Below are 25,093 nucleotides of genomic sequence, written 5' to 3'. Positions count from 1 at the left end.
TGTTTTTCTTTTTCCCCCACCTGTTCTGCCACCTTCAATAATCTGAGCACGTTCAGTTCTGATATAATGCAGCAGTTCTGTTCTGCGATCTTGTGTTATAAGAAAATCATGCAATAGCAGTGCCATTTAAACTAACGGGGCAGGTATTGCATTATAGACAACACAGATAAGGAAAATTCATGTTCTACAAATAATGTGATTGATGAATTCAGACCATTGAAGCCAGTTTGCATTGAAGAAACATGCGTTATAGCAGAACTGGCTGTATACGTACCCGTAGATCCCTCTGCAACTGCTTCCCCTTTGGAAAGCGCATCACCTGTCTCCTCTTTGTTGAATATCTGTTCAGAGCTGAAAATGTGTTGCTGGAAAAGCGCAGCAGGTCAGGCAGCATCCAAGGAGCAGGAGAATCGATGTTTCGGGCATGAGCCCTTCAGGAATCCAGAATATCTGTTCAGTCCACCAACTTAGCAGTATCCTGTTGGAGTTCCACACTTTGTCTTCACAGTTTACAGTTCTTCGAAGCTTCATGTTTGCAAACTTTGAAATTGGCCCCTGCACGTCAAAATCCAGATTACTAATAAAGGCAGGTATCACAAACTGACACTTGGGAAATGCTACTACAAGCCTTCCTCCAACTGAAAAGTATTCATTAACCATTTGTCTGTCTTCTATCACTATCAATTTTGCATCCTGATTGCCACTGTCCCTTTAATACCATGACCTACAATTTTCTTCAAGTTTGTTTTGAGGCACTGTATCAAACTTTCTTCTGGAAATCCATGTATGACACACTATAAGCATTATTGTCATCAACCCTTATCTGTTCAGGAAACTCCAAATTGGTTAAACTACAGTCAAGTGAAATTCTGGCATTGCTTCCAAAAATGGAGCAGTTCCTGTTTTCCTGAAGGAAAAGAAATAACTGCAAATGCAGAAGCAGAATTCCTTTTATGAGCATCTGTCTAATTTTCTCTATAATTTGTATGCCACCAAATTATTTCAACATGTGAGGTTATGTTCTTTATAATCTCTCATACTAAATTTTTAAAACAAATAATTCTTCCAAATTTTGAGATGTGATTTTCATGATAGTCAGTGAAACTATTAACATTTGTGCTTTTTATTCTGGCACTGACAGCAGTTTCATTTTGGGCTTTTTCTTGTAAGATTGCATGCTGCAAGAGTTTCAATAGATTAGATTAGATTTTTAGATTACATTACAGTGTTGAAACAGGCCCTTCGGCCCAATAAGTCCACACCGACCCGCCGAAGCGTAACCCACCCATACCCCTACATTTACCCCTTACCTAACACTACGGGCAATTTAGCATGGCCAATTCACTTGACCTGCACATCTTTGGACTGTGGGAGGAAACCGGAGCACCCGGAGGAAACCCACGCAGACACGGGGAGAACGTGCAAACTCCACACAGTCAGCCGTCTGAGGCGGGCATTGAACCCGGGTCTCTGGCACTGTGAGGCAGCAGTGCTAACCACTGTGCCACCGTGCCGTCTGTGGCTAGAAGTTATTGTCTTGCCTCTCTGGATGGATGAGCATTTAAGATTAGAGTACTCTGCAGTCAAAAAATAATTTGTGTATCTAAAGTCAACAGGCACTGACAGCATTTTTCTTTGGGGTTGTTACATCCTCTTGGTACTCATGTTAATTACAATTGTGGAAAGACGAGTGTAATTACCACTGTCATGTGTTTGTAAGGTAGATAAGTGGTTCCCTGAACTGCAAGTTTATTGGATGGAATGATCAGTACTGTAACTGAGTTTTATTGTTTAAAACTTTTTAAAATAATGTTTTGGTTTGTAAAGTGATTAAAGAAGGAGGGATCAGTCAAATGGAGTTGAAAATATCCAATGTAAAGTCGCATTAAATTTTTGTTGAGTCTGTGTTTGTTTCTAGAGATCATGAAGTAGTGATTACAAGCCTATTAACTGCTTGTCTACTGTGATGGGGTTCACGGTTTGCTGCAGCTCCTTCCTGTACCATAATGTCTCCAAATGGATCACATTACTGCTGTTGTAAAATCTGAAACAGTAGTCAGGTTCATAAGTAATAACTCATAAGGCAGCAAGGCATGCGTACTGAGTTGGCTGATGAGTTTGTAGCGGACTTGTAATGGATGGCTAACTTTATTCTGACGAGTTTCAGGTATGGGGGTGGTGGTGGTGGTGTTTATTGGTTGACTTTTAGCTAGCTTCTGGTTTTGGTCAGGTGTTTCTAGTAACCAGCACTGGAATGGTGGATTCCATTTGAGCTGCTCATTATGGACCAGTTACATACGGTGAGTGGGATTCACGATCTGCATTAATTATGTTTTGTGCTTTCTTACATTTTAAGGATCATAAGTGTAATCTAGTTGTATTGTAAGTACAATACGTGAAACAGAAATAAGTATTTTTAGGAATCTAGACTCTTGGAAGAAGTTTGTACTCTGATTTATGTAATATTTGCTGTACCGAAACTCACCTAGACTGTTCATACGAGACATGAGCCTCTTCCCATTGTGCTTCTTCTAATCTTATGAACCTGCCTTCTATTCCTTCCTTACTTTGTGTACTTTGCCCTTAACAGAGCTTGTACTGTCTGACGAGGGCAGTCATAGTAACACAACCACCTCAGTTGCCTTCTATATTGCACAGCATCCATGGGAAAATATTACCTATTATTTACTATTGCTGTGATGACATTCTGTAACTCCTCACTGAAGAACATTGTCGGAGTACTTGTACAGACTGCAGTGGTTTAAGAGGCAGTTCCCTGCCCTGCCATCACCTTTGAAGTGAAGATGGACTATAAATATTGGCCTTTGCTGGTTAAGTCACACCCATGAATGAATAGTTCTTAGCATATTGCTTTTGTGCTGATCATCTCAACTACTGCATGCGATAACAAGTTATACATTTTAACCAACCTTTGTGGTTTTGAGTACAAGCTTCTTATTGGATTTGTTAATGACTCTTGTGATCCTTAGTTAATTCTCCAAGTGGTAAAAGCTTTTTTTTTATCTAGTCTGTTTAAATATACAATGGGATCACTTTTAAAATAATCCAAGCTGAACTTATTTTGAGCCTCCATAATTGGTCTGCTCACCTCTGATCTGTGTGCTGTTGAAGGATCTATTGCTGTCAGTCACCTTTGGTACCTTGCCAAAATGTTTTTTCCCTTGTATTCCCAGGTGGTGAGCTGCTTGTGTAGTAACTTCAAACCAGTGCATTGGGCTAATGTAGTATAGTGGAAATGTCCCTAACCTCTGGGCCAGAAGAATGGGTTCAAGTTGCACCTGCTGTAGGGGTGTGACATAACACCTATGCAGGTTGATTTAAAAATATCTCTAGCCGGAGTATTTAGCCTAGTCGAATCGATGTTATAGGATTCCAATACATTTTGAGGATCAAGCTTAATATTTGTAAAGAGCTCAGTTCTAAACTCTTACGAAGATATGTTATTTGAAATAATAATTGATTATGGGTGTGTTTTGAATATTTTGGAAGGATTACCATGCAAAGTGAAAGACACTGGCTACAGCAGCAGTGTGTGTTTGCAAGGAGCAGCTATTCTGGTGGAAACACCAAGGATGATTCATCCTGGGCACTGAATGGTGTGGACAATAGGAAAAAAGTTGTGTTGCAAGATGACAGTAAGGAGATTGATGTGGGGAGCAGCAAGTCAGATTTTCCAACGATGAGATGAGAAGTTTCTTAGTAAGCAACAAGAGGTCTATTTGCCTGTTTACGCATATATTAACATTATGATGACATCTCATCTCATGGATTATGTAGTTTCCCAGTCTCTCACCTGCTAGATAGAAACTAGGTGGCAACAATTCCTGACATGAAAGTCAGTGGTAAACTGACAACTCCAGCTAGAGAACACACCATGGGCAGTGACTTTGAATGCACCCCACCCCCATCCTCCCAGTCACTGTCGGCAAGGTGGTGCTAGTTTTCCTCTGCATAATTGATAGGAACCGTGCAGGACAGCAAGTGATTGCCAGCACTGGGCAGGTGCACAGCTGGGCTTCAAAGATAGTTTCGGGAATCCTGGGATTCTGGCGAGTAGGTAAATTCAATACGTAAATGCATAAGGAATGAGGCAAGTTTTATCGCACACTCCTGGACCTTGTGGAAAGAAACCCATTGTGTGAAACTTGTCAAAAATGACATTTCTGGTAAGACTCAGGTCTGCATTGCTTTCCGAGATCTCAAACCAGTTCATGGTGGAAAGCGACATTGGATTTGAAAAAAGTCTGAAGTAACTTGCCTCAAGTAGTTACCTTTTGTCCCTTGCTCTTTGTCTTTAACACCTTGCGTCAAAGTTTGAGAGTTGAAAATCTACTAGATGATGCATCACCACAAATGAGGATTCTTGAAGGAGAATGCAAGATCTGCACAGCTATATCCAGCAAAGTTAATCCAGCCAACCATGTCTGATCCAGGAATACACTCCAGTAAAAACACTGCAAAATGACTTCAGTTACAGACCAACATTTGAGCAATCTTGATTTTTTTTTCCTTTTAACTCGTATTTGGCTGTAGTATGTTTAAGATAATACTGCAGAGTCTGTATACTTTTTCTAAGACTTGAATGTTTTCTGTTATTTTTCAAGATGGGAGTTGTATACATTTGTCCACTTCAAATCATTTATTAATAAACGTTGCCTGATTTCTTTGCAGACTGGTTAACTGATTTCTGATAATGCACTTCATACAGTCTGAGAGATCATTAGCAATATTACCTCTTTTAATTTCAAACTGTCGTGATCTGTTCAGGAATAGTAATGGAATCCATTGACTCCTAACAGCTTATCCAAGAATGTTTGTTAGTGCTTTGATCGCTGAGGTGAGCAATCATTATTTTCAGTGACCATTCAAAATTTCTGTCTGACCCTGGCTGCTGTTGCTGCTCCTAGATTAAGACCTTCAATGACTTTTTTTTTGTATCTCAACCCACCTGAAATCTCTTCATGGTGACTGTCCACTTCAACTGACACTTTTCAACAAGTATCTTTTTGCATTGGGTGAAAGTGAGGACTGTAAATGCTGGAGATCAGAGTGGTGCTGGAAAAGCACAGGAGGTCAGACAGCATCTGAGGAGCAGGAAAATCAATGTTTCGGGCAAAAACCCTTCATCAGGAATGAGGCCTGATTTTTTTTTTGCATTGAACAATTCTTTTTTAGATTTAGATTACGAATAGATTAGATTACTTAGTGTGGAAACAGGCCCTTCAGACTAACAAGTCTACACCGACCCACCGAAGCTCAACCCACCCAGACCCATTCCCCTACATTTACCCCTTCACCTAACACTACGGGCAATTTAACACGGCCAGTTCACCTGATCTGCACCTTTTTGGACTGTGGGAGGAAACCGGAGCACCCGGAGGAAACCCACGCAGACACTGGGAGAATGTGCAAACTCCCCACAGAGAGTCGCCTAAGGCAGGAATTGAACCCGGGTCTCGGGCGCTGTGAGGCAGCAGTGCTAACCACTGTGCCACCGTGCCACCCACCTCGGTCATCTGTAAACCTGATTACAGCTGTGCTTTCCTGGCTGGCCTTCCCTTTGTCCAACCTTCATAACCATCGTAGCCGACAGAAATGGAGATCTCCTTCCTGGTGAGCAGCCAGTTAATAGGTTGCACATTATTTCTTCCAAGTGTTAAAATGAGTGTAATTTCAGTGATCGGTGGCTGTTGTGATTAAGTCAGGTATATTTTAATGAAATGTAGCACCAGTATCGGAACGATGTTGTGAAGCTTGAAATGGTTCAGAAAAGACTTATAAGGATGTTGCCATGGTTGAAGGGTTTGAGCTACAGGGGAGACTGAATAGACTTGGACTGTTTTCCCTGGAGCATCGGAGGCTGAGAGGGTGACTTTTATAGAGGTATATAAAATCATGAATGGCATAGATAGAGCTAGTAGACAAAAGTATTTTCCCTGGGGTGTGGGAGTCCAGAGCTAGAGGGCATAGGTGTGGGGTGGGAGGAGAAAGATATAAAAGGAATCTAAAGGGCAACATTTTCACACAGAAGGTTGTGCGTGTATAGGATGAGCTGCAAGAAAAAGTGGTGGAGGCTGATATAATTACAACATTTAAAAGACATCTGGAAGGGTGTATAAATAAGAAGGGTTTAGAGGGATATGGGCCAAGTGCTGGCCAATGGGACTAGATTAGGTTATGATATCTGATCGGCATGGACGAGTTGAACCTAAGGGACTGTTTCCATGGTGTGCATCTCTATGACTCTGACAGCAAAGAGTTTACTGATATGCTGAGCTTTCAGTGAATGATTATACTTGACAAGGAGTTTACCTGTTGCCTTGAGCTAAAAGAATAAATTTCCATCAACTGTCATTGATGCTTGAAGTTTGGTTATGCTAACTATAAATTACAACTTATATTGGGATGTTCACTTTCCCTTTTATAGTAATTCTGCTTATAAAAGCCGACTGATGGAATTCATTCACTTGTTTGAATCTGAGTTTTTAAGCTAATAGAAGAAAACAAACTGCAGAATTTGTCATCTTGCTATGTTCTTAATGGCTAAGTTACTCCCATTCATCCATGACTAATGAATCAGTTGAGTAAAGTTGCTATTGCGTTGGTACTTTATATGGTCAGTTTCCACACAGCAATATCCTGTAAACAGTGAACCTGCTGAATACTGAATGCACTAATTTCAGTGGGTGTTTCTTGAGAAATACAAGATGGTTTCGTCTTGAACTGTACATCCTGCTTGATCTTGGAGTCCCATGAACCCCTCAGTGCAGACAATTAAGTCATCACTTCGTGACTCCTTAAAAGACATATAGCCCCTTTGACAAGACAGTACTGCATTTTAACATGAGTGCTGAAATTCTGGAATGGAGCTTTCAAGCAGAGTAGAAGTGATTGAAAAGTGAAGCCAAATTATGGGAATCACTGCTCTGTGCATTCTCTTTGATTATAGCTTGGGCTGAATTTTGTGGTAAAATTCTCAACTGCAGAAAGTTTGGTCTTTAATTCTGCCCTAAGCTGCATACACCAATGATTTGGCACTAAAGAAATCTTAAAGACTTGAATAATATTTTGGTGTGAGAAGTAGCTGCTCAGACTGGTGGTTGAACCACTTGTTAAAGATTGGTGTGACCAAATCAAGGGAAATGGAGTAACTGTTTATTTGAGTATGATCTCTCCTTGCTTTGATTTGCATACTGCCAGTTTGCACAACATAAAGTTTTAAGGTACCAGTATAGTTTGTGACTTAGTCACGATTAACTTAACAAATATGATATTCCTACCATTAAAGAATGGGAATTTGGTATGGGATGATCTAATTTCTATGGAAAATAGAGGAGAAGGATGTTCACGAACTTGAACCGGATCTAGTCACAATTTGAGGTCTTAATTATTGCAGTTTATTAGACGTAAATAGAGAAACTGGAGTTTGAATTTTCCCAGCCTCTTAATGGAAGACTGGAAAAAGAGGTCGGAGCTGTATGGAGCAGTTTCCTATGCATTTCTGCACTCAGGAATTTTCCTGAGGGGTCCAAGAAAGCAGATTGGCCGGCTGTGAACTGCAGATTGACATGTAACCAGTTTACATTGTAACGGCACTAATTGCTATGTTTTATCTTGTGTGGTGTTGGCAACATTTTCCTGGCAATTGATTACTCTGTGCCACATGAAGGTGTTACCAAGCCATTAATGATGGCCTGACTCTGGAGAATGGTGCCTTTGAAGGTGCTATGACCCAATGAGAAGAACATGAGCAGGAAAGGTTGCATCTGTGACTCATAATGTACCCAGAGAGATTTTCTTCGTTCACTGTGAGGGCACTTATTGTCCTATCCCTTAACTTCTGAGTTACCTGATTGCCTCTGCCTCTGCCTCTGATGTTGAATTCCTATTGTAGGTTTTTTTTGTGGCCTTTTTTTTTCCCTTTTTGTTTTCGCTGTTTGTGGTTCCTGACCTCCCTTGGTCTTACTCGTTACTTGTTAGGATTGTGGAGGATGCAGATTTGATGTACCTCTGGGCCAGCAGAATGGAGAGCCTGGTTATCATTAATCGACCTATGAACTTGGATGCAGCCAGTTGTCTGGACTTAAGGGACCGTTTGCTGGATAATTGTATGCCAGCAAGTGCAGGCTAAGGTACCCTTTTTGATCCTGACATCAGGCTCCCATAGTCACTGCTAGCTTTTGATTTCAGGCAGCTGTAGATACTTATGGATAAGTTGAAACTGTATCTTGCCATGATTTCTGTTTAGTATCTGGACTAGTTTTACTGTCATTGAACTGCTCACTGAATTATAGCATAGCAACTGTTGTGTTTCTCTTTTCCTTCTTTAATGGGACATGAGCGTCTTAAATGAGGCCCGTATTTTTTGCCTTTTATAATTACTGTTGAACTGTGGAGCTTGATTCAACAACATGCTGCAACAGTGAAGCAATCTCATTGCTAAGGTGGTCTTTGCATGTAAGCAAGGTCAGTAAGGTTGCCAGATTTCCTTCCCTAAAGGACATTAATGAAACAGATGGGTTTTTTAGACTAGCTATTGTAGTTCTGTAGTTACAATTATTGAGACCAGCTTTCTGTTCCAGATTATTGATTGAATGTAAATTCTCTGAGCTGTTTTAGTAGGAATAGAATTCATGTTGCTCGAACGTTAGCTCAGGCCTTTGGATTACTGTCTTTATAAAGACATCTTAGTCCCAGAAGACTATCAGGCTGCCCTCACATTAGAGAGACATGAATGGTGGTGGTTTAACCTGATGGTCACCATACCTCAGGCAAGGATGAGGTTGGGAAAGTGGAACCTCACAGTGACCTCAGCTAATGTGATATCACTGTTGATATTATCACTATACTGCCTTCCTATTTTATCTATGTGTTTGTGGTTTATTGTTATCCCAAACTTGATTCTCTGAATAAGCACAGAGCATGACAACTTGCATTTATTTAACACCTTTTTTAATGTAGAAAAATGCCCTAAAAGACCTCTGGAATAACAAAATGTATATAGATACTGTGATGGAGATACTGAGCAACATGATCAAAAGCTCAAGTGAGCTGTAGAATTTAACCAAGACTTTTTAAAAGGGGAAAGCAGATGGAAGGGTTTAGGAAGTGACTTTCAGAATCAAAATTTAAGGGATCCTGTGGCACAGTGATGGTGTCCCTACTTCTGGGTCAGAGGACCTAGATTTAGGTCCCACCTGTTCCAGAGGCGTGTTGAAATAAATATGAAAAGGTTGGTATGGAAAATATCAGTATGGAATCTGGGCACGTAAAGGAATGGTGACTAAATGCTGGGATGAAGTGTTGGGGAGGGATGCAGCTGATAAACTGTCTGCTAGGATGAAATGAATGAGGGCAAGATAGGTGAGAGGTATGGTTGAAGAAAGATATGTGTTGGTGGTTATCTTAGAGGATAGAGATTTGGATTGGAGAAGAGAAATTAAGGCATGAGCAGACTCAGATGTGGATTAGAATTTGATTGCAAGTAGCTGGTGAATGTCCAGGTTCCAGTATAGTCAATGAGAGTGGAAGTATTAGGTGAGTGACTCGTAACACAGGTTGAGGGTAATTTGCTTTTGGGGATATTTTGATATTCATGGATTTTCTTTGGATGATTATGGTTTAATGTCTTGTTACATTTACTGATCAGTTGAAGGTTCTGTCAGAGTTTTCAAGTTTACAGGAATTTGTATTGGAGTAAAAAATCTGTTAAAACCAATATTGAATCTTCACTTGCTCAGTATTCAGCTACACTAAAATTGGAAATCAAATTGTTGCATTTGAACATATTCAATCTAAACCTGATTGTTGCATTGTTAAAGTACCAGAAGAAAATCCAACTGGAAAGTTTATATTTTAACGCTCTTTGTTTTCTTCCTTCCCTCACCCTCTCCCCTCTGTTGTTCTTTTACTCCTTTTCCTCTTTGTTTTTCTCTCTCCTGCAATCTCCTTCCTCTCTCATACTCCCTGCTTCTGCTTCCCCCTCTCCCCTGCAACAAAAAAAAATCAGGTAAAACGATATCAGTGCACGTTTGAAGGGTGTCCACGTACATACAGCACAGCAGGAAACCTGCGGACACATCAGAAGACTCATCGTGGTGAATATACATTCGTTTGTAATCAGCAGGGCTGCGGCAAGGCCTTTCTCACATCTTACAGCCTAAAAATCCACGTCAGAGTCCACACAAAAGAAAAGCCATTTGAATGCGATGTGCAAGGTTGTGAAAAAGCATTTAACACACTCTATCGGTAAGTTATCACTTTATTCTTATAAGTTGTGGTGAGTTTAGGGCCAGGGTAGGTAATGCTCCCAAAACGAATTTTGGCTGGACTACTTTCCAATTAGGTACATCTTCCTCTAAATATAGAGACCAAAACTGTACACAGTATTGTTGGGGAGGTGATGGCCTGGTAGCTTTATCACTGTACTTTTAATCCAAAAACACTGAGAATATTCTGGGGTTCTGGGCTCGAATCCTGCCATATCAGATGGTGGAATTTGAACACTGCAGTATTCTGGAAGTAGGAGTGTAATGGTGAATGTGATACCATTGTTTGTCAAAAGATCCATCTGATTCACTTGTGCCTTTTAGGGAGGGAAATGTGCAGTCCTTACCTGATCTGGGCTACATGTAACTCCAGCCCCACAACAATGTGCTGCTTGACTTCTTACTGTCCTCTGGGCAATGACGGATGGGCAATGAATGTTGGTTCTGGCCAGTGATGAAAATGTGTTGCTGGAAAAGCGCAGCAGGTCCAGCAACACATTTTCAGCTCTGATCTCCAGCATCTACAGTCCTCACTTTCTCTGTCCAGTGATGCCCACATCCCCGATCGAATTTTTAATAAAGCCAACAAAACCCGATAGAATTGCCCTTGTATTCTAACCAGTCCACTTATGAGCGATGCTATTTGTTGTCTTGATTGCTTGAAGCCTGCTAACTTTCCCTTCTCTATTTTTAAGCCTCCCCGCTCTTCCCCTTCGGCCTTTAGGTTCTCTCAGCTCACGCATGTGGCATTCATTGCAGGTACCACAGTGATTAGTCTTGCTTTGGAGTTCAACTTTCTCTAAATTCTTTGACAAGTGATGAGATCAAGTTAATAAGTTAAAACTAGGTTTTTTTTCAGAATCTGTAGCCGGGAAGGCCTATCATGTATTTCCAGCAATAAAAACAAAGTGCTTATAAAGCTCAGCAGGTTTGGCAGCACCTGTGGTGAAAGAAACCAAATTAGTGCCTCAGCTCTGATATAATTCTTGTTTTGGGGCATGCTGAAATTCCAATAAAGGCAAATATTAACTGTTTATTTCAGATCTCCGTCCATAGTTCCTTTTCCTTCAATATATCACATTTTGCTAAATAAATTAAGAACATTGAACATTAAGACAGTTTCATAACTTTTGTTTTCTGGTGCAAAATTTAATTTGCTTTAGTAAAATATACTGTAGCTGGTCCATAATCTGCAAGATGAAAATCAAGAGAGTGATGGAAAACTCTCTTTTAGTCGAATCAGTTCAACTCCAGCAAAGCATGACAAAGCATGAGACAAACCAAATTTGCTTGATTGATACCCCAGCCAACACCTGAAAACATTGCAACAATATTGATGGGAGGACTTGCAAAGTGGTAGTGGTGCACTGCAGCAACTTGGCAAGGCAGTCTGAACAGCACCTTCAAATCTACAACCTCTGGCACCTAGAAAACTGAGGACAGTGAATAATGCCACTTGCAAGTTTCCCTTCAAGCCATTTACCACCCTGACCTGGCACAATATTGCCTTTCCTTTATTAATGCTTGGTCAAAATCCTGGAATTAGTTCCAAACAATACTGTGAAAATTCCTATGCCTCATGAACTGCAATGGTTTGAAAGATGGCCATTACTTCCTTGAAGGAGGTTGGGCAATAAATGTCAGTGACACCCATATCCCATAAACAAATGAGGGGAAAAAAATTGCTGGAAAAGCTCAGCAGGTGTGGTAGCACCTGTAGAGAGAAATCAGAGTTAACGTTTTGGGTCAAGTGGCCTGAGGAAGGTTCACTCATTCTGAAATGTTAACCCAAATGAGAGAGGACCTCTGACTTCTCTTGGTTTTGAGCAAGTCCTCAAGGGGGGGGTTGAGCATTAGTTGCTGTTAAGCATCTGTATTTTGAGTCTTTTGAGAGAGATCTGTGCAGGATTGTGCACTGGTGTTCCTGTGGTACTTAAATTATAATTGCAGATGCATGGAGTACTTGCTCAATATGTGGCTTTGTTTCCCTAAACACTTTTGAGCGTTATGCATAAATTGTACTCTGATTTGCTTTCTCATGTTGCATAATTCACTGTACAACAAACAGGGTTTAATGTTTCTAAACAAGCTTGAACAAAAATATTGACGAGTTCCATTTCATTGTCAAGATGTCCAAGTGTTACATAACTAATGGATTTCAATGTATTTACTTTTAGTGGAAGTTGGTTGTATTCCAGTCAGAGTAATTCAGTCATTCGTGTACAGTGGTGGTAAATTGCAAACAGCAAACATCAAAAATTAGATGCATGTGATTTGATCTTAGCTGATGTTATGACTGGACAGATCTGATCTCTGAATGAAATCTGGCCTATTTGATCATTTTTATCTGTGTCGAGTGTTCAAAGAAATGTAGGCTGAACATTTTCTTTAAATAAAAACAAGCTACTTAGAAAAACAACAAGATATTTAAATATACAGCATAACTGGAAAGATCTTAAAATACATAGTAAAACAAGACTCGGTCATTCCCTAAAACCATCACCTTACTATGTTTGAAATCCAGAAAAATTGCCCTTCAGTATCAATTTGAGGTTTGACCTAATGCTTCCCTGTTGTTCTGTCCTATGAGCTATCTTATGTATACTCGTAAAACAAAGCTTAGACATCGTAATTTTTAGAAATATGTGTGCAGGTTTTGAACCAAGCATTCCTTGTTTGGAAGATTCACAAGCTAATTCTACTGCAAGATAAGTGTGTTTTCCCTGAACTATCCTATACTCTTTTTTTTTTAGGAGAGAAACTGTCTTTGCTTCTGATCCAAGAAGCTTCAATTTCTGGGTTTTCTTAGCTAAGATCACTCCTTGGTTATGCCAAACCAAAACCAAGCTCATAGCTTTGCATTTTTGTCTTAACTCCCTTTTGTAAAGCTCATAGTGTCAACAATCTTCCATTAACACAACAGAGGCTTTGCTGTCACCTCCTGTCTGATGCGTACTGGGTTTCAACCATGGTTCTGGAAAGGCAAACTGACTTTTTAAAAAAAATACTTCACAAAAGTACCCAACAGACATATGGCACAAATTGGAAATGCAGATACTAAAACTGCTACTGAGATATTTATACATAAATCTCAACTTTATCACATGTGGCCTTTAAATTATTTGTATTATGTTAATTGGCCAGTGCACAAGGAAAACTTTTTGTTCAGGCTAGGCATGTTTCACGTTAACTTTTATTCTGTGAATGACTTTTAGCTAAAAGGCAACATTGTCTCTGCTGCACAAGAGGAGCAACTTGGAAGATGTGTTCTCGTCAGTGTGTGACTGGAAGTTAGGGCCTTGTGATATAAAGTTCATGATATCAGCTAGGCCAAGGTGAATCTCGAAATAAATAGTAATTTGGTAGGTGCTTACTTCATTCTAGATTGGAGAGAGCCTATAGTGTTTTTTTTCCACTTCTGTCCAGTAGCTTAGACCTCTTGAGGTATTGTACTCAAAAGAAATCTCAAAGGCAACATTTATTTGGTTCAGTAAATCAGCGTCTATGGGTATGGATTATTGTGAGAGAGACTTGTTTGTGATTAATGAGGTTTCCCCTTGGAAAGGCACAATGTGGCCGGTGTCACAGACTAATAATGCTTTGAAGTCACAGTTTGCACAACAGTGTTTTTCCACTCCCCAACACCCAAACTACTAAACATTCCATTAGAAATGTTGTCAAAATAATGGCTGCAGCCTCTGGTTTGTGTCAGCATCCTGGGTCTCCGTAGAGACCATTAGATGTATGAGCAGAAGTAGGCGATTCGGCCTATCGAATATGCTCTGCTGTTCAATGAAATCATGACTGATCTAATGACCCTCACTTCCATTTTATTGCCTTATCCCTAGAACCCTTAATTCCCTTCGTGATTTAAAAATCTGTTGATCTGAACTTTGACTAAGTTTATTACCTAGCCTTCTCAGCTCCTTGTGGTAAAGAACTTCATAAATTGATTACCCCTGTCTAAATGAGTGATCCTTTACTCTCTGTTGTACCCTCTGGTCCAAGCCTCTACCACAAGGAGAAACAGTCTCTCTGTATCTACCCTGTCACGTCACCTAAGAATCTTGTATGCTTCAGTAAAATCTTCTCTCATTCTTGTAAATTCCAATGAGCGCAGACCTAATCTTCTCACTAGGCAATCCTTCCATACCTTGTATCAACCTAGCGAACCTTCCCTGGATTACCTTCAATGCCAGTATAGGTGAAACTGAGTACTGCAAATGCTGAAGATTTAGAGTCAAGATTAGAGTGGTGCTGGAAAAGCACAGCAGGCCAAGCCGCATCCTGATGAAGGGCTTTTGCCCGAAACATCGATTTTCCTGCTCCTGTGATACTGCCTGACCTCCTGTGCTTTTTCAGCACCACTATAATTTTGACTTCAATGCCAGTATACCTTTCCCTTAAAGTTTTCCAGGTGTTGTCTGACAAGTGTCTTGCACAGTTTTACTAAGGCCTCCCAATTTTTGTACTCTATTCCCTTTGAAATGAAAGCTGACAAACCATTTTATTGATGTTTCGGGCAAAAGCCCTTCATCAGGATGCGGCTCGGCCTGCTGTGCTTTTCCAGCACCACTCTAATCTTGACTCTAATCTTCAGCATTTGCAGTACTCAGTTTCACCTATATTGGCCTTATCAGCTGCTGAACCTGGATGCCATTCTTTTGTCATTGTATGAGGAACCCTCACCTACTGTTTTCCACAGTCTTATTTAAATAATGTTAGACTCTTCCTGGCAAAGAGCACAACCTCATTTACCTTCATAATCTGTCTGCCAAGTTTTTGCCTGTATCTGTTTGTAGGTTCCTTGCTGCCTTGCCTTATTTGGTCATCTTCAAACTTAATACATTCATGTTCATTCGTAATTTAGACAATTAATATATTGTAAATCATTGTGGCCCCAGCACTAATCCCTGTTACATTCTTGATGCAGGTCGCTACTCTGGAAAAACTCTCCCTTTATCCGGACTGTCTTCTATTATTTAGCAAATCCTCTATCCATGCTGATACATGACATCTCAATGCCTTTAGTACTTGTTTTGCAGCCTTATGTGCAGTACCATATCAAATTTCTTTTGTAAAACCAAACATATTTACTCATTCCCCTTATTTATTCTGATTTGTTACTATCTCAAAGTGTTAAATTTGGCAGGCATGATTTGCCCTCCTGAAGCTATGTGGACTCCGCTTGATTATCTCATATATTTCTAAATGCTCAGCTTTTACTTGCATTATGATACACCCTGGCTTTTCCCCAGTTGAGCAACTGGTCTATAGTTAGTTTTTGTTATGGATGTCTGCATTTGGCAGTTTTCCAATCCTCTGGGAAATTTCCCATGTCTGCGGATTCTTCAAGATTGCTATCAGTACATCCAGTAGCAATATAGCTACTTCCAAAATCCTAGGATGCAACCCATCAGGTTCTGGGTTCTAACAGCCCTTCGACCCATTAGTTTCCTCACTTTTTATCTAGTGACAGTTTTTGTATTTATGTCTCTGACTTGATTATTCAACATTTTTGGAATGTTAATGGTGACCATGAAGATGATGCAAACTATTTCAACTACCTTAGCCATTTCCTGGTTCTGTATTATTATTTCCTTTGTCTCATTGGTCACTTTGTCTAAGTGGTCTGTTTACTTTGGCACCTCCTTTCTTTTTTCTATATGTGTAAAGAGCTTCTTATTATTCACTTTCAGAATTACTTGCTAGCTTGCTCTCAGTTTATTTTCACCCACTTTTTGTCAACTTTTGGTTTTCAAAAACTTTCCCAATCATCTGGTTTATCACTAATCTTAACTATGTTTTGTTTTTGCTTTTGATTTGATACTATCCTTCGTTTCTTCGGTTAACCGTGGTCACTTTATTCCCTTCCTGGAATCCTGTTCCTCAATGAGATATAACTTTGCAATGAGTCGTGAATTATTTTCCAAGAGGTGTGCTATTGTTCTTCAACTATAATTTCTGCTAATTCCTCTTGCAATCCACTCCACCTAACACAGCCGTCATCCCTGCTAAAGTTCTACCATTATGTTCAGTTTCTGAGGGAATCTTCTCCTCTGGGATAATTTATTAAAGTTAGCTCCAGTGTACCCTCTAATTTTCTTAGCAGTTGTGTAGCTGTCTGAGGCCTGCTCACGGCAGAGTGACTTCTGGAATGAGGGTCAGTGTGCAGATGTCAATTGCCATGTGCAGAACTTTAGAGCATGCAGTTGAGAGGGAACTTGCCTCATTAAACACTACGAGATCCAAATTGTTCTATTTGCTGGTTGAGTCCACAACATTTTTTTTTTCTAAAACTTAATTCACAAGATGTGGGTATCACTGACCAGGCCAGTATTTATTAACTGTCCCTTTTAAAAAAAAATCTAGAAGGTTGTTAGGTGTCAGTCTCATTGTCGTGGATCTGGAGTAATATGAAAGCCAGACCATGTAATAACAGGAATTTGCTTTATTAATTAAGATTAATGAGCCGGATGTGTTGTTTTTTTTGCCCTTGACAGTTGACCATAGTTTCATGGTCATCATTCGACTCCCAATTCCAGGTATTTTTTGAATGAGATTTCCACCATCTGCCATGGCAGGGTTCGAACCCCAGAACATTACCAGGGGTTGGAGTCCAGTGATTAATGCCAATAAGCCAAGAAACCTGTTTGGAATGTACTGAATTCTTCCTCATGGCTACCATTGCCAATTTTATTTTTCCAATCTACGTGAATATTAAAGTTACCCATTATGATTGTGCTGCCATTTTATATGGCTTTGTTATCTCATGATTTAATTACTGTTCTACAGAATAGTACAGCTAGGGGGCTTATAAACTACTCCCACCTATGTCACCTTTCCCTTGCTATTTCTTACCTCGACCCATATGGATTCTATGTCATCCAGTAATTTCTTAGTCCACGATGTACTAACAAAACTACTCGTCCATGCTTCTCTTCCTGCCTGTTCTTTCAGAAAGTAGCATACTCCTAAATATTAAGTTCATCATCTTGTAACCATGAGTCCCTAATGACTATAGGATTGCATCCATATTGTGGTATTTTGTTTGTCTTTATTTGAGTTATTAATTCTGTTATTTTGGTACAAATATTACATTTGTCAAATTCATTACTTCTACCTTCCACCATTTTTTTTTTAACTCCCAGTCCCAGTTGCTCCATTCTGTCATTTCTTTCTTTCCCACTATTGTTATCATTATCAAAATAGTTGCCATGTGCTGCAGCTATTTCCTTTTTGGTTTGTAAACCAATGTATCCCCCTCATTGCGACCCTCCCCCAAGTAGTTTGAAGCCCTCTTGCAGCTCTAGGTTTTTAATTTACCAGGGCACTCATCCCAGGACGGTTTAAGTGAAGCTCATCTGACTGTATCAGCTCCCTTCCATCCCAATACTGCTGCCAGTGCCCCCAGAATGAAACCCATTCCTTCCACACCAATATTTCAGCTACACATTTAATTTGTTGACTTTATTTAGCCTGAGCTAGTTCACATGTGGCTCACGTAGTCATCTAGAGATGACTTGAAGGTTCTGCATTTTAATTTGGCTCCTACTGTTCAAATTCTTTCATCAGAGTCTCTTTGCCAATTCTGTCAATGTTCTAAGTATCAGTGTGGACAACAAAGCTATATATCTCCCCTTCCTCTCCAACCTAGAGGAGATTCCCTTAACTCTGCCACAAGGCAGACAAAGCAGCCTTCATGACTCATGCTCAAGACTGCAGAGAGCAGTATATTCCCCAAATGAGAGTGTTTCCTACTGCTACTAAATTCTTCTTTCTAGCTCCCACTTCTACATTGCTTTGGTCAGACATCTTTAAGGGTGAGATGTTCTGTGACTTCCATCTAATTGGTAAAATGATTGGAAGTACATGTGCACTCTCCCCTCTTTTTTGCTTGGCTGACTCATTCTGGAAAACTGGGGAATGTGCATTAGCAGTGTTCAGAATTGTCTTTTCATGCACGTTTTCCACAGAAGCTCCAAGCAGGTATTTGTACATATTATTGTTACTTAGTCAAATCAGTTTTCACTTGTAAAATTGATAATTTCTCGCTTTACTTAAAAAGTTAAAACCAACCTTTCTGGAAATTTGAAGGAAATTCTGGTAATGCATGACTAACAATTTGCAGAAGCCATTGTTTGTTCTAGAGTCTTTGTGAAGCTTCTCTGTTTGAATAACATCACAAAATGACACCCAGAAGCTTCTGTTAAGTGCAGAATGCAAGACTGATTTGGTTTCTGCTTGATGCTATGTCTTTTGACCTGATCTATGAAAATAACATTTTAGGAAGTAGGTAATTAGTTCAAGAAGTGAAGTCAGTTGGATTTGTCCCCCTACATATTTGACTGTGTATCACATGAGGGGAAATGTATCACATGAGGGGAAAACGTTTGACATTGCAAGTGAAAACGAACTATGTTCGAATTACTACCAAATCTCATTGAAGGTTGAAGTTTGCAATCCCAACATGCAAAATTCTGAAGGGCAGTTTGCTGCAAAATCTGTCATAGTAACAACCATGAATAAATAGACACTTTCCAGATCATACAGTCATAGAGATGCACAGCATGGAAACAGACTCTTTGATCCAATTCGTCCATGCTGACCAGATATCCCAACCTAATCTAGTCCCACCTGCTAGCACCCGGCCCATATTCCTTCAAACTCTTCCTATTCATGTACCCATCTAGATGCCTTTTAAATGTTGCAATTGTACCAGCCTCCACCACTTCCTCTGGCAGCTCATTCCATACACATACCACCCTCTGCATGAAGAAGTTGCCTTTGAGGTCCCTTTGTCTTTCCCCTCTCACCCTAAATCTATGCTCTCTAGTCCTGGACTGAAGTCTATATAGATGATGTCTGCTGCTCTGCCCTCATCAATCCTCTTTGTTACTTTTTCAAAAAATTCAAATCAAGTTCGTGAGACATGATTTCCCATGCACAAAGCCATGTTGACTATCCCTAATCAGTCCTTGCCTTTCCAAATGCATGTACATCCTGTCCCTCAGGATTCCCTCTGATAACTTGTCCATCACCAACATCAGGCTCACCGGTCTATAGTTGCCTGGCTTGTCCATACCACCTTTCTTAAATAGTGGCACCACGTTAGCCAACCTCCAGTCTTCTGGCACTTCGCCTGAGATGATCAATGATACAAATATCTCAGCTAGGGGCCCAGCAATTACTTTCCTAGCTTCCCACAGTGTCCTCTGGTACACCTGACCAGGTTCCGGGGATTTATCCACTTTTGTTTCAAGACATCCAACTCCTCCTCCTCTGTAATATGGTCACTTTTCTAGATGTCACCGTCTATTTCCCTACAATTGTTGTTAGCCACAAATCTCCTTGATGTTCCAAAATGTCACTTGAAAAAGTTTGAATTATGAATCACTTAATCTAGTTGTTGGAAGGGATTTTAAGCTGAAAGGCAAGCTATTGTATAGAGTGCACTTGGCAGCAGTGAAGTTGTATTTACAAATAACATGTCACAATACATTCAGCAGCACCTGCATTAGAGACCCCAGGATGCTCCTAGTGATGCCACTTGGTGTGGCTTTGAAAGCTTTAAATAAAAGAGGAAATGGTAAAATCTTTTTTAATCTTCTATTTTGAGAGAACTAAAGTTAATGCATTCCTTAAATTTCATTTGTGAACAACATAGATCTTGTAATCTCATAGTCTGCAGCTTTTTCATGAAGATTGTTTCAACAGCTCAATTTTCTCTTTCATGTCACATGACCTTTTCCCCAATGAAAGAGTTCATTTGAACCTGTGATTTCCTCTTGGGTTAAGTCCCAATCCAGTCCATTTGCTTCTAAACATAATCTGATCCTCCAGAGCATCAGCTGTACCAACCTGAGAAACCACATTTACAACACACTACTTCCCTTGAGCTCAAAAATTAATTTGACGTGCTAATCAGCATCTGTTATTCTGTCCTGTTTCATGTCGTGCCATGCTTCACTTTTATTTTTACTGGTGAAGCATTAAACTAAGACCATGTTCTTCCTCATAGTGCAAAGGTCCCATGGCACTTCTGTAAAAGAGCAAGGGATTAATTCTTCTTGTCCAGCCAGTATTGATCACAAACCGATTGTCTGGTTGTTATTTATCACTTTGCAGTTTTTAGGAGCAGCAAATTCACTGATATGCTTCCTCAGCGACTGCACTTCAAAAGTATTTTATTGACCGTAACGTATGTTGGGTGTCCTTGAGATCATGATAGTAGCTAAATAAATGCAACTGTTTTGTTTTCAAAGCAGTAATGAGATGTAAATTTCAGGTTTGCTTTGATTTTCTGTATACTGTACTACCCTTTGGGTAACAGCTGTTTGTGCACCTTTCCTTATTGTTTTGAGTCAGTAGTTTAGAATTAGATTCTTGTTTTGGTTGCCTTGTTAATCAATGCAATGTTTCAAATATGATATGTTGCTGTGTTTCATATCTGATGCTTTAATTTTTAACATTGTATTTTCCCTGTTGTATGAAAGGATAATTAAAGATTTCATAATGATTCACAAATGTTCAGTTCATACATTGGTCATATTTTCCAGCTTTTAAACACAGGATTGTTAATGCTATATACAACAATATGAAGTCACTGATAAGCATTGTGCATGTCTGTCCTTTTTAAAACCAAATCCTGTGTTTCTGATATTACAACTTAGTCTTGTACATTTACATTATCTGCAAGTAAAACTGCAACTGGATAATGAGATGCTAGACCCTAAGTTGTCTTGTCATGCTGGGCACTGTACATTGTCTAAGCAAAGTGACCAAACAGGACTTTGCTTTTCAAAGCCAGTATTTAGATAAAATTCAAAATAACAAATGAGCAAGCTCATTAGAATTGGTAATTTAAGGGTAGGCAGTGGCCTAGTGGTATTATCACAGGACAGTGAACCCAGCGACCCAACTAATGCAATTTGAATTCAATAAAAGAAGGGGATGAAGTCTAATAATCATGAAACCAATTCTAATTATGGGTGTGGATGGTTTTCAGCTGCTCTCGAGGTTAGGCAATAAATGCTGACCCACCCAGTGATGTCCTCATCTTGTGAATGAATTAAACACAAGATCCTTACACTAAATGTGCAATCATGATTAGTGGTTGTCGTGTTACTGTTAAAATGTAACATCTGCTTAACCATTTATTATAGGCTCCCAGCAATTAATTAGAAATATCTCAATGTAACTCTTAAGGTTCTTCAGATTGATAAATATCCCCTTTAGATTTGTTCTGAACCTAACAAGTGTCTCTCATTTTGAGAATAAGGAAATCTTTGATATCCTTACTGTTAAGACTTAAAAGAAGTGTTTGATTTTGTATGTTCTCTTCAAAATAAGAACCAGCTACCATCTTAGTCTCTAATTGAAAAGTATGCGAAGATTATCTGAAATTTCTGTTTTTAAACTTTAAATTACTTCAGACTCTTTGGTAGTCAGTAAAACTCTGAACATTTTGTTTAGATGGGGATTGAGGTGCATGTTGGATTGAGTCGATCTGTTTATTTCATTGATACTGGCTATTTTGACCTGAATTTGAAAAGAGTTTATCAGAGACAATATGCCTGATCTTGTTAGCTCCAGGTATGGAGTTACGATTGTAATACAGTTGGTTATGCTATAACGAGGTAGTTCCATTCTTGTCCAACCCTGTGTTGTAAGAAAATCTTGTAATAGTAGCATCATTTAAGCTAATGGGAGTTGAATCACGTTATAACCAGTACGCGCTATCGAAAGCGTCCTCAATTTATCAAGCGTGTTATAATGAGTTCACGTTAACGAGGCAGGCGTTATAGCAAAATGACCTGTACAGCATAATCTAGCCTTGATCCTTATCCATGCTTGAGTCAAAAATATCAGTGAAGTCACCAGCCTTCTCTCTTGAACACAATATTATGTACATCCTGTATCTAAATCCCTTTGAAATCTTGTATCTAAGACATTTCAACTGCTGAAATTTGTCTGCTTCTATCAACACTGTCGTGTTTTACTGTCCAACTTTCCAGCGGTTTATCTTTTAATCTCTTGTTTGATGTCACTTACCTTTGTTTTTAGTTTGGGTTTATTCATACACTTATGAACTGTTTAATGTTCACAGTGACTCTGTGATAACCCACTGCACTGCTACTTTTTAAAAAAAATTGTATCTTTGTTTGGTCAGCCTTTAAGATAATATACAGCATGATCAAAACAACTGTGTGCAAAGTTATCATTTGTGGGTTTCAAATACTGGTCTCCATTTCCACTAGCAATTGCAATATGTTTCATAACCTTAGCAATGTTTATTACACTTTATGATGGCAATATTGCTGTATATTAAATAAAATAATATGGGATAGACTTAACTTTTCTTTCAAGTCTATTTTGTAAGTTTGTGGTATCTTCATCCAGTTAATCAAGTAAAACAACCCCTTTCTAACCCTAAGGAAACTGGATTGTCACTCTGCATATTTACAGTAGGCCTTTCTTAGCCACTTCGAGTCATAGAGAATGTAGAACTTTGGAAATAGACCCTTTGGTCCAACTTGTCCATGCCGAATAAGATATCCTAAATAAATGTAGTCGCATTTGTCAGCATTCGGTGCATGTCTCTCTAACTCCTACTCAAACCATCGAGATGCCTTTTAAATGTTATAATCGTACCAACCTCCACCACCACCTCTGGTAGCTCATTTCATGCATACACCACCCTCTGCATGAAAAAGTTGCCATTAGTTCCCTTTTGTAACTTTTGTAACTCCTCTCACCTTAAACCTATGCCCTCTAATTTTGGACTTCCCTACCCTGGGGAAATTATCCTTATCCATGCCTCGCATTGTATGAACTTCTATGAGATCACCCCTCAGCCTCTGAGACTCTAGGGAAAGTAGCCACAGCCTACTTAGCCTCTCCCTATAGCTCAAACCCTCCAACCCTGGCAACCTCCTTGTAAAACGTAATGCCCCGCACACTCTTCCTTCTCAGATTAATCCAATCTTTCTTAGATACATTGAAACTGCCTCCACTACCATTTTTCTGCATCTCACCATTATTTGTTCTATCCCCACTTTTCTAATCTCTAACTGTAGCTTCTTATCCCTAGAACTATTGTGAATGTTTTTTTCTCTGCTTTCACATACTACTTAAATAAAAGAGTACAATAATTCCTGTTAAGGTTAAATCAGTGTTTTATACAAATATAAAACAACTCTCTTCCTTTTATATTCTGTGCCTGTATTAGTAACACCCAGAATGTTGTTTATTAGCTAGTGCCAAAACCCATCCTTCAACCATGTATGCAAATATGAAATACAGATCCATCTGCTGGTTTACCATTTAAAAGTTGTTCTTTTCATGTGTCTTCATTCTGTTTATTAAAATGAGTCATTTTACACTTAACTGTTTTTCATCTACTGTGTCTGTCCATTCCAACCCTGATTTGGAAGTATCACTGTTGGACATAAACCTGTTGGTCTATAACCTGGTGTTGTGATTTTTAACATTCCAAACCCGTCATTGTAAGTTTCTACACTGTCTTCCTCATTTCACAACAGTTTTATATTCACAAAGTTTGGAGTTCTGCTCTGTACATCAAGGTCTGTTATTAATATATATTAAAATTGAGCAAGGGTCCTCACAACAGCCACTGGGAAACTCTATTAATCTTCCTCCATTGTGGGAAAGCAAGAATATTTTAGAAAAATGCAGTAATTGTTTATGTTTATACAGAAAATTGTCTTTTAGCATCTTTAAAGTTCGATAGTATCCCAAGGTACATAGGTGATAAAAAAATTTCAGCCCTAATCCATTCTAGGAGAGCTCATCCTTTAAGTTTTATGGTGGGGAAGAGAGAGCGATCAGGGAAAGAATTGCAGAGTTTGTGGCATAAGCATCAGAAGGTATGACAGGTACAAATAGTGGACCAATTTTAAACTTGGGATGGGCAAAGCAACAGTTTATGCTTCTCTACGATCTCAAAGGCTTTTTGGCTTGAAAGAAGCAATAAAGAGAAGTAAAACTTGGGAGAAATGCAAATTTTACAATTGAGACATTACAGATTAGGATGAGGATTCAGTGTAAGTGTAAGCCAGCGAGGATTGATAGTTAAATTGAACTTGGCATGCGATACTATGCACACCAGAACGTTGGTTGAGCTCAAGTTTATGAAGTGTGGAGGATGGGAGACTGGCAAGGAAGCATTGGAATAATAACATTTCTATGTAACCAAAACATTTAAAGGATTTCAGCAGGGAAGCTGGAGTTGGAATTGGGGCATTATTAGTGTAGTATATTCAAGGCCAGAATGTCCTTCGAGGAAGGAAATCTGTCACCCTCGCACAGTCTGGTCTGTATGTGACTCGAGAGCTACAGCAATGTGGTTGACTGCCCTCTGAAATGGCCTAGTAAGCCAATGAGTTGTATCAATTGCCACAAAGTCTCCACAAAGAAATGAAACTGGACAGACCACCTGGCGTCAACCTAGACATTAGAAAAGACAATAATAGAAACTGCCGACTCTGCAAAGTCCTCCTTAATAGCTGGGGCTAGTGCCAGAAACTTGGAAGAGCTATCTTGCAGACCAGTCGAACAACAGTCTTACATAGTCAGACTCATGGAATCATATCTGCCAGGCAATTTCCCATACACTGCCATCTCAATTCCTGGGTATGCCTTGTCATTGGCAGACATGGTGGCACAGTAATGTACAGTAGAAAGTTGGCTGGAGTCCTTAACCTTGATTTCAACCCCATGTAGTTTCATGGCTTCAGTTTAGATATGGGCAAGGAAACCTCCTGATTACCATGTGCCCCCAT

The 25,093-nt window shown here is 39.5% G+C and overlaps 1 protein-coding gene across 1 annotated transcript in view; it reads left to right on the top strand.

Moving 5' to 3' along the window:
* The window catches only part of mtf1 (metal-regulatory transcription factor 1), a 74,300-nt gene that overhangs the window by 9,265 nt on the left and 39,942 nt on the right, over nt 1–25,093 (top strand). The window contains exon 3 of the mRNA XM_072548555.1: nt 10,031–10,269. Coding sequence (XP_072404656.1) covers nt 10,031–10,269 — 239 coding nt within the window. The remainder of the gene's footprint in view (nt 1–10,030; nt 10,270–25,093) is intronic.

The sequence above is a fragment of the Chiloscyllium punctatum genome, chromosome 27, assembly GCF_047496795.1.
Source record: "Chiloscyllium punctatum isolate Juve2018m chromosome 27, sChiPun1.3, whole genome shotgun sequence".
NCBI classification, from domain to species: Eukaryota; Metazoa; Chordata; class Chondrichthyes; order Orectolobiformes; family Hemiscylliidae; genus Chiloscyllium; species Chiloscyllium punctatum.
Note: the sequence above shows the minus strand (reverse complement) of the source record. Positions and strands in the feature narration are given on the sequence as shown.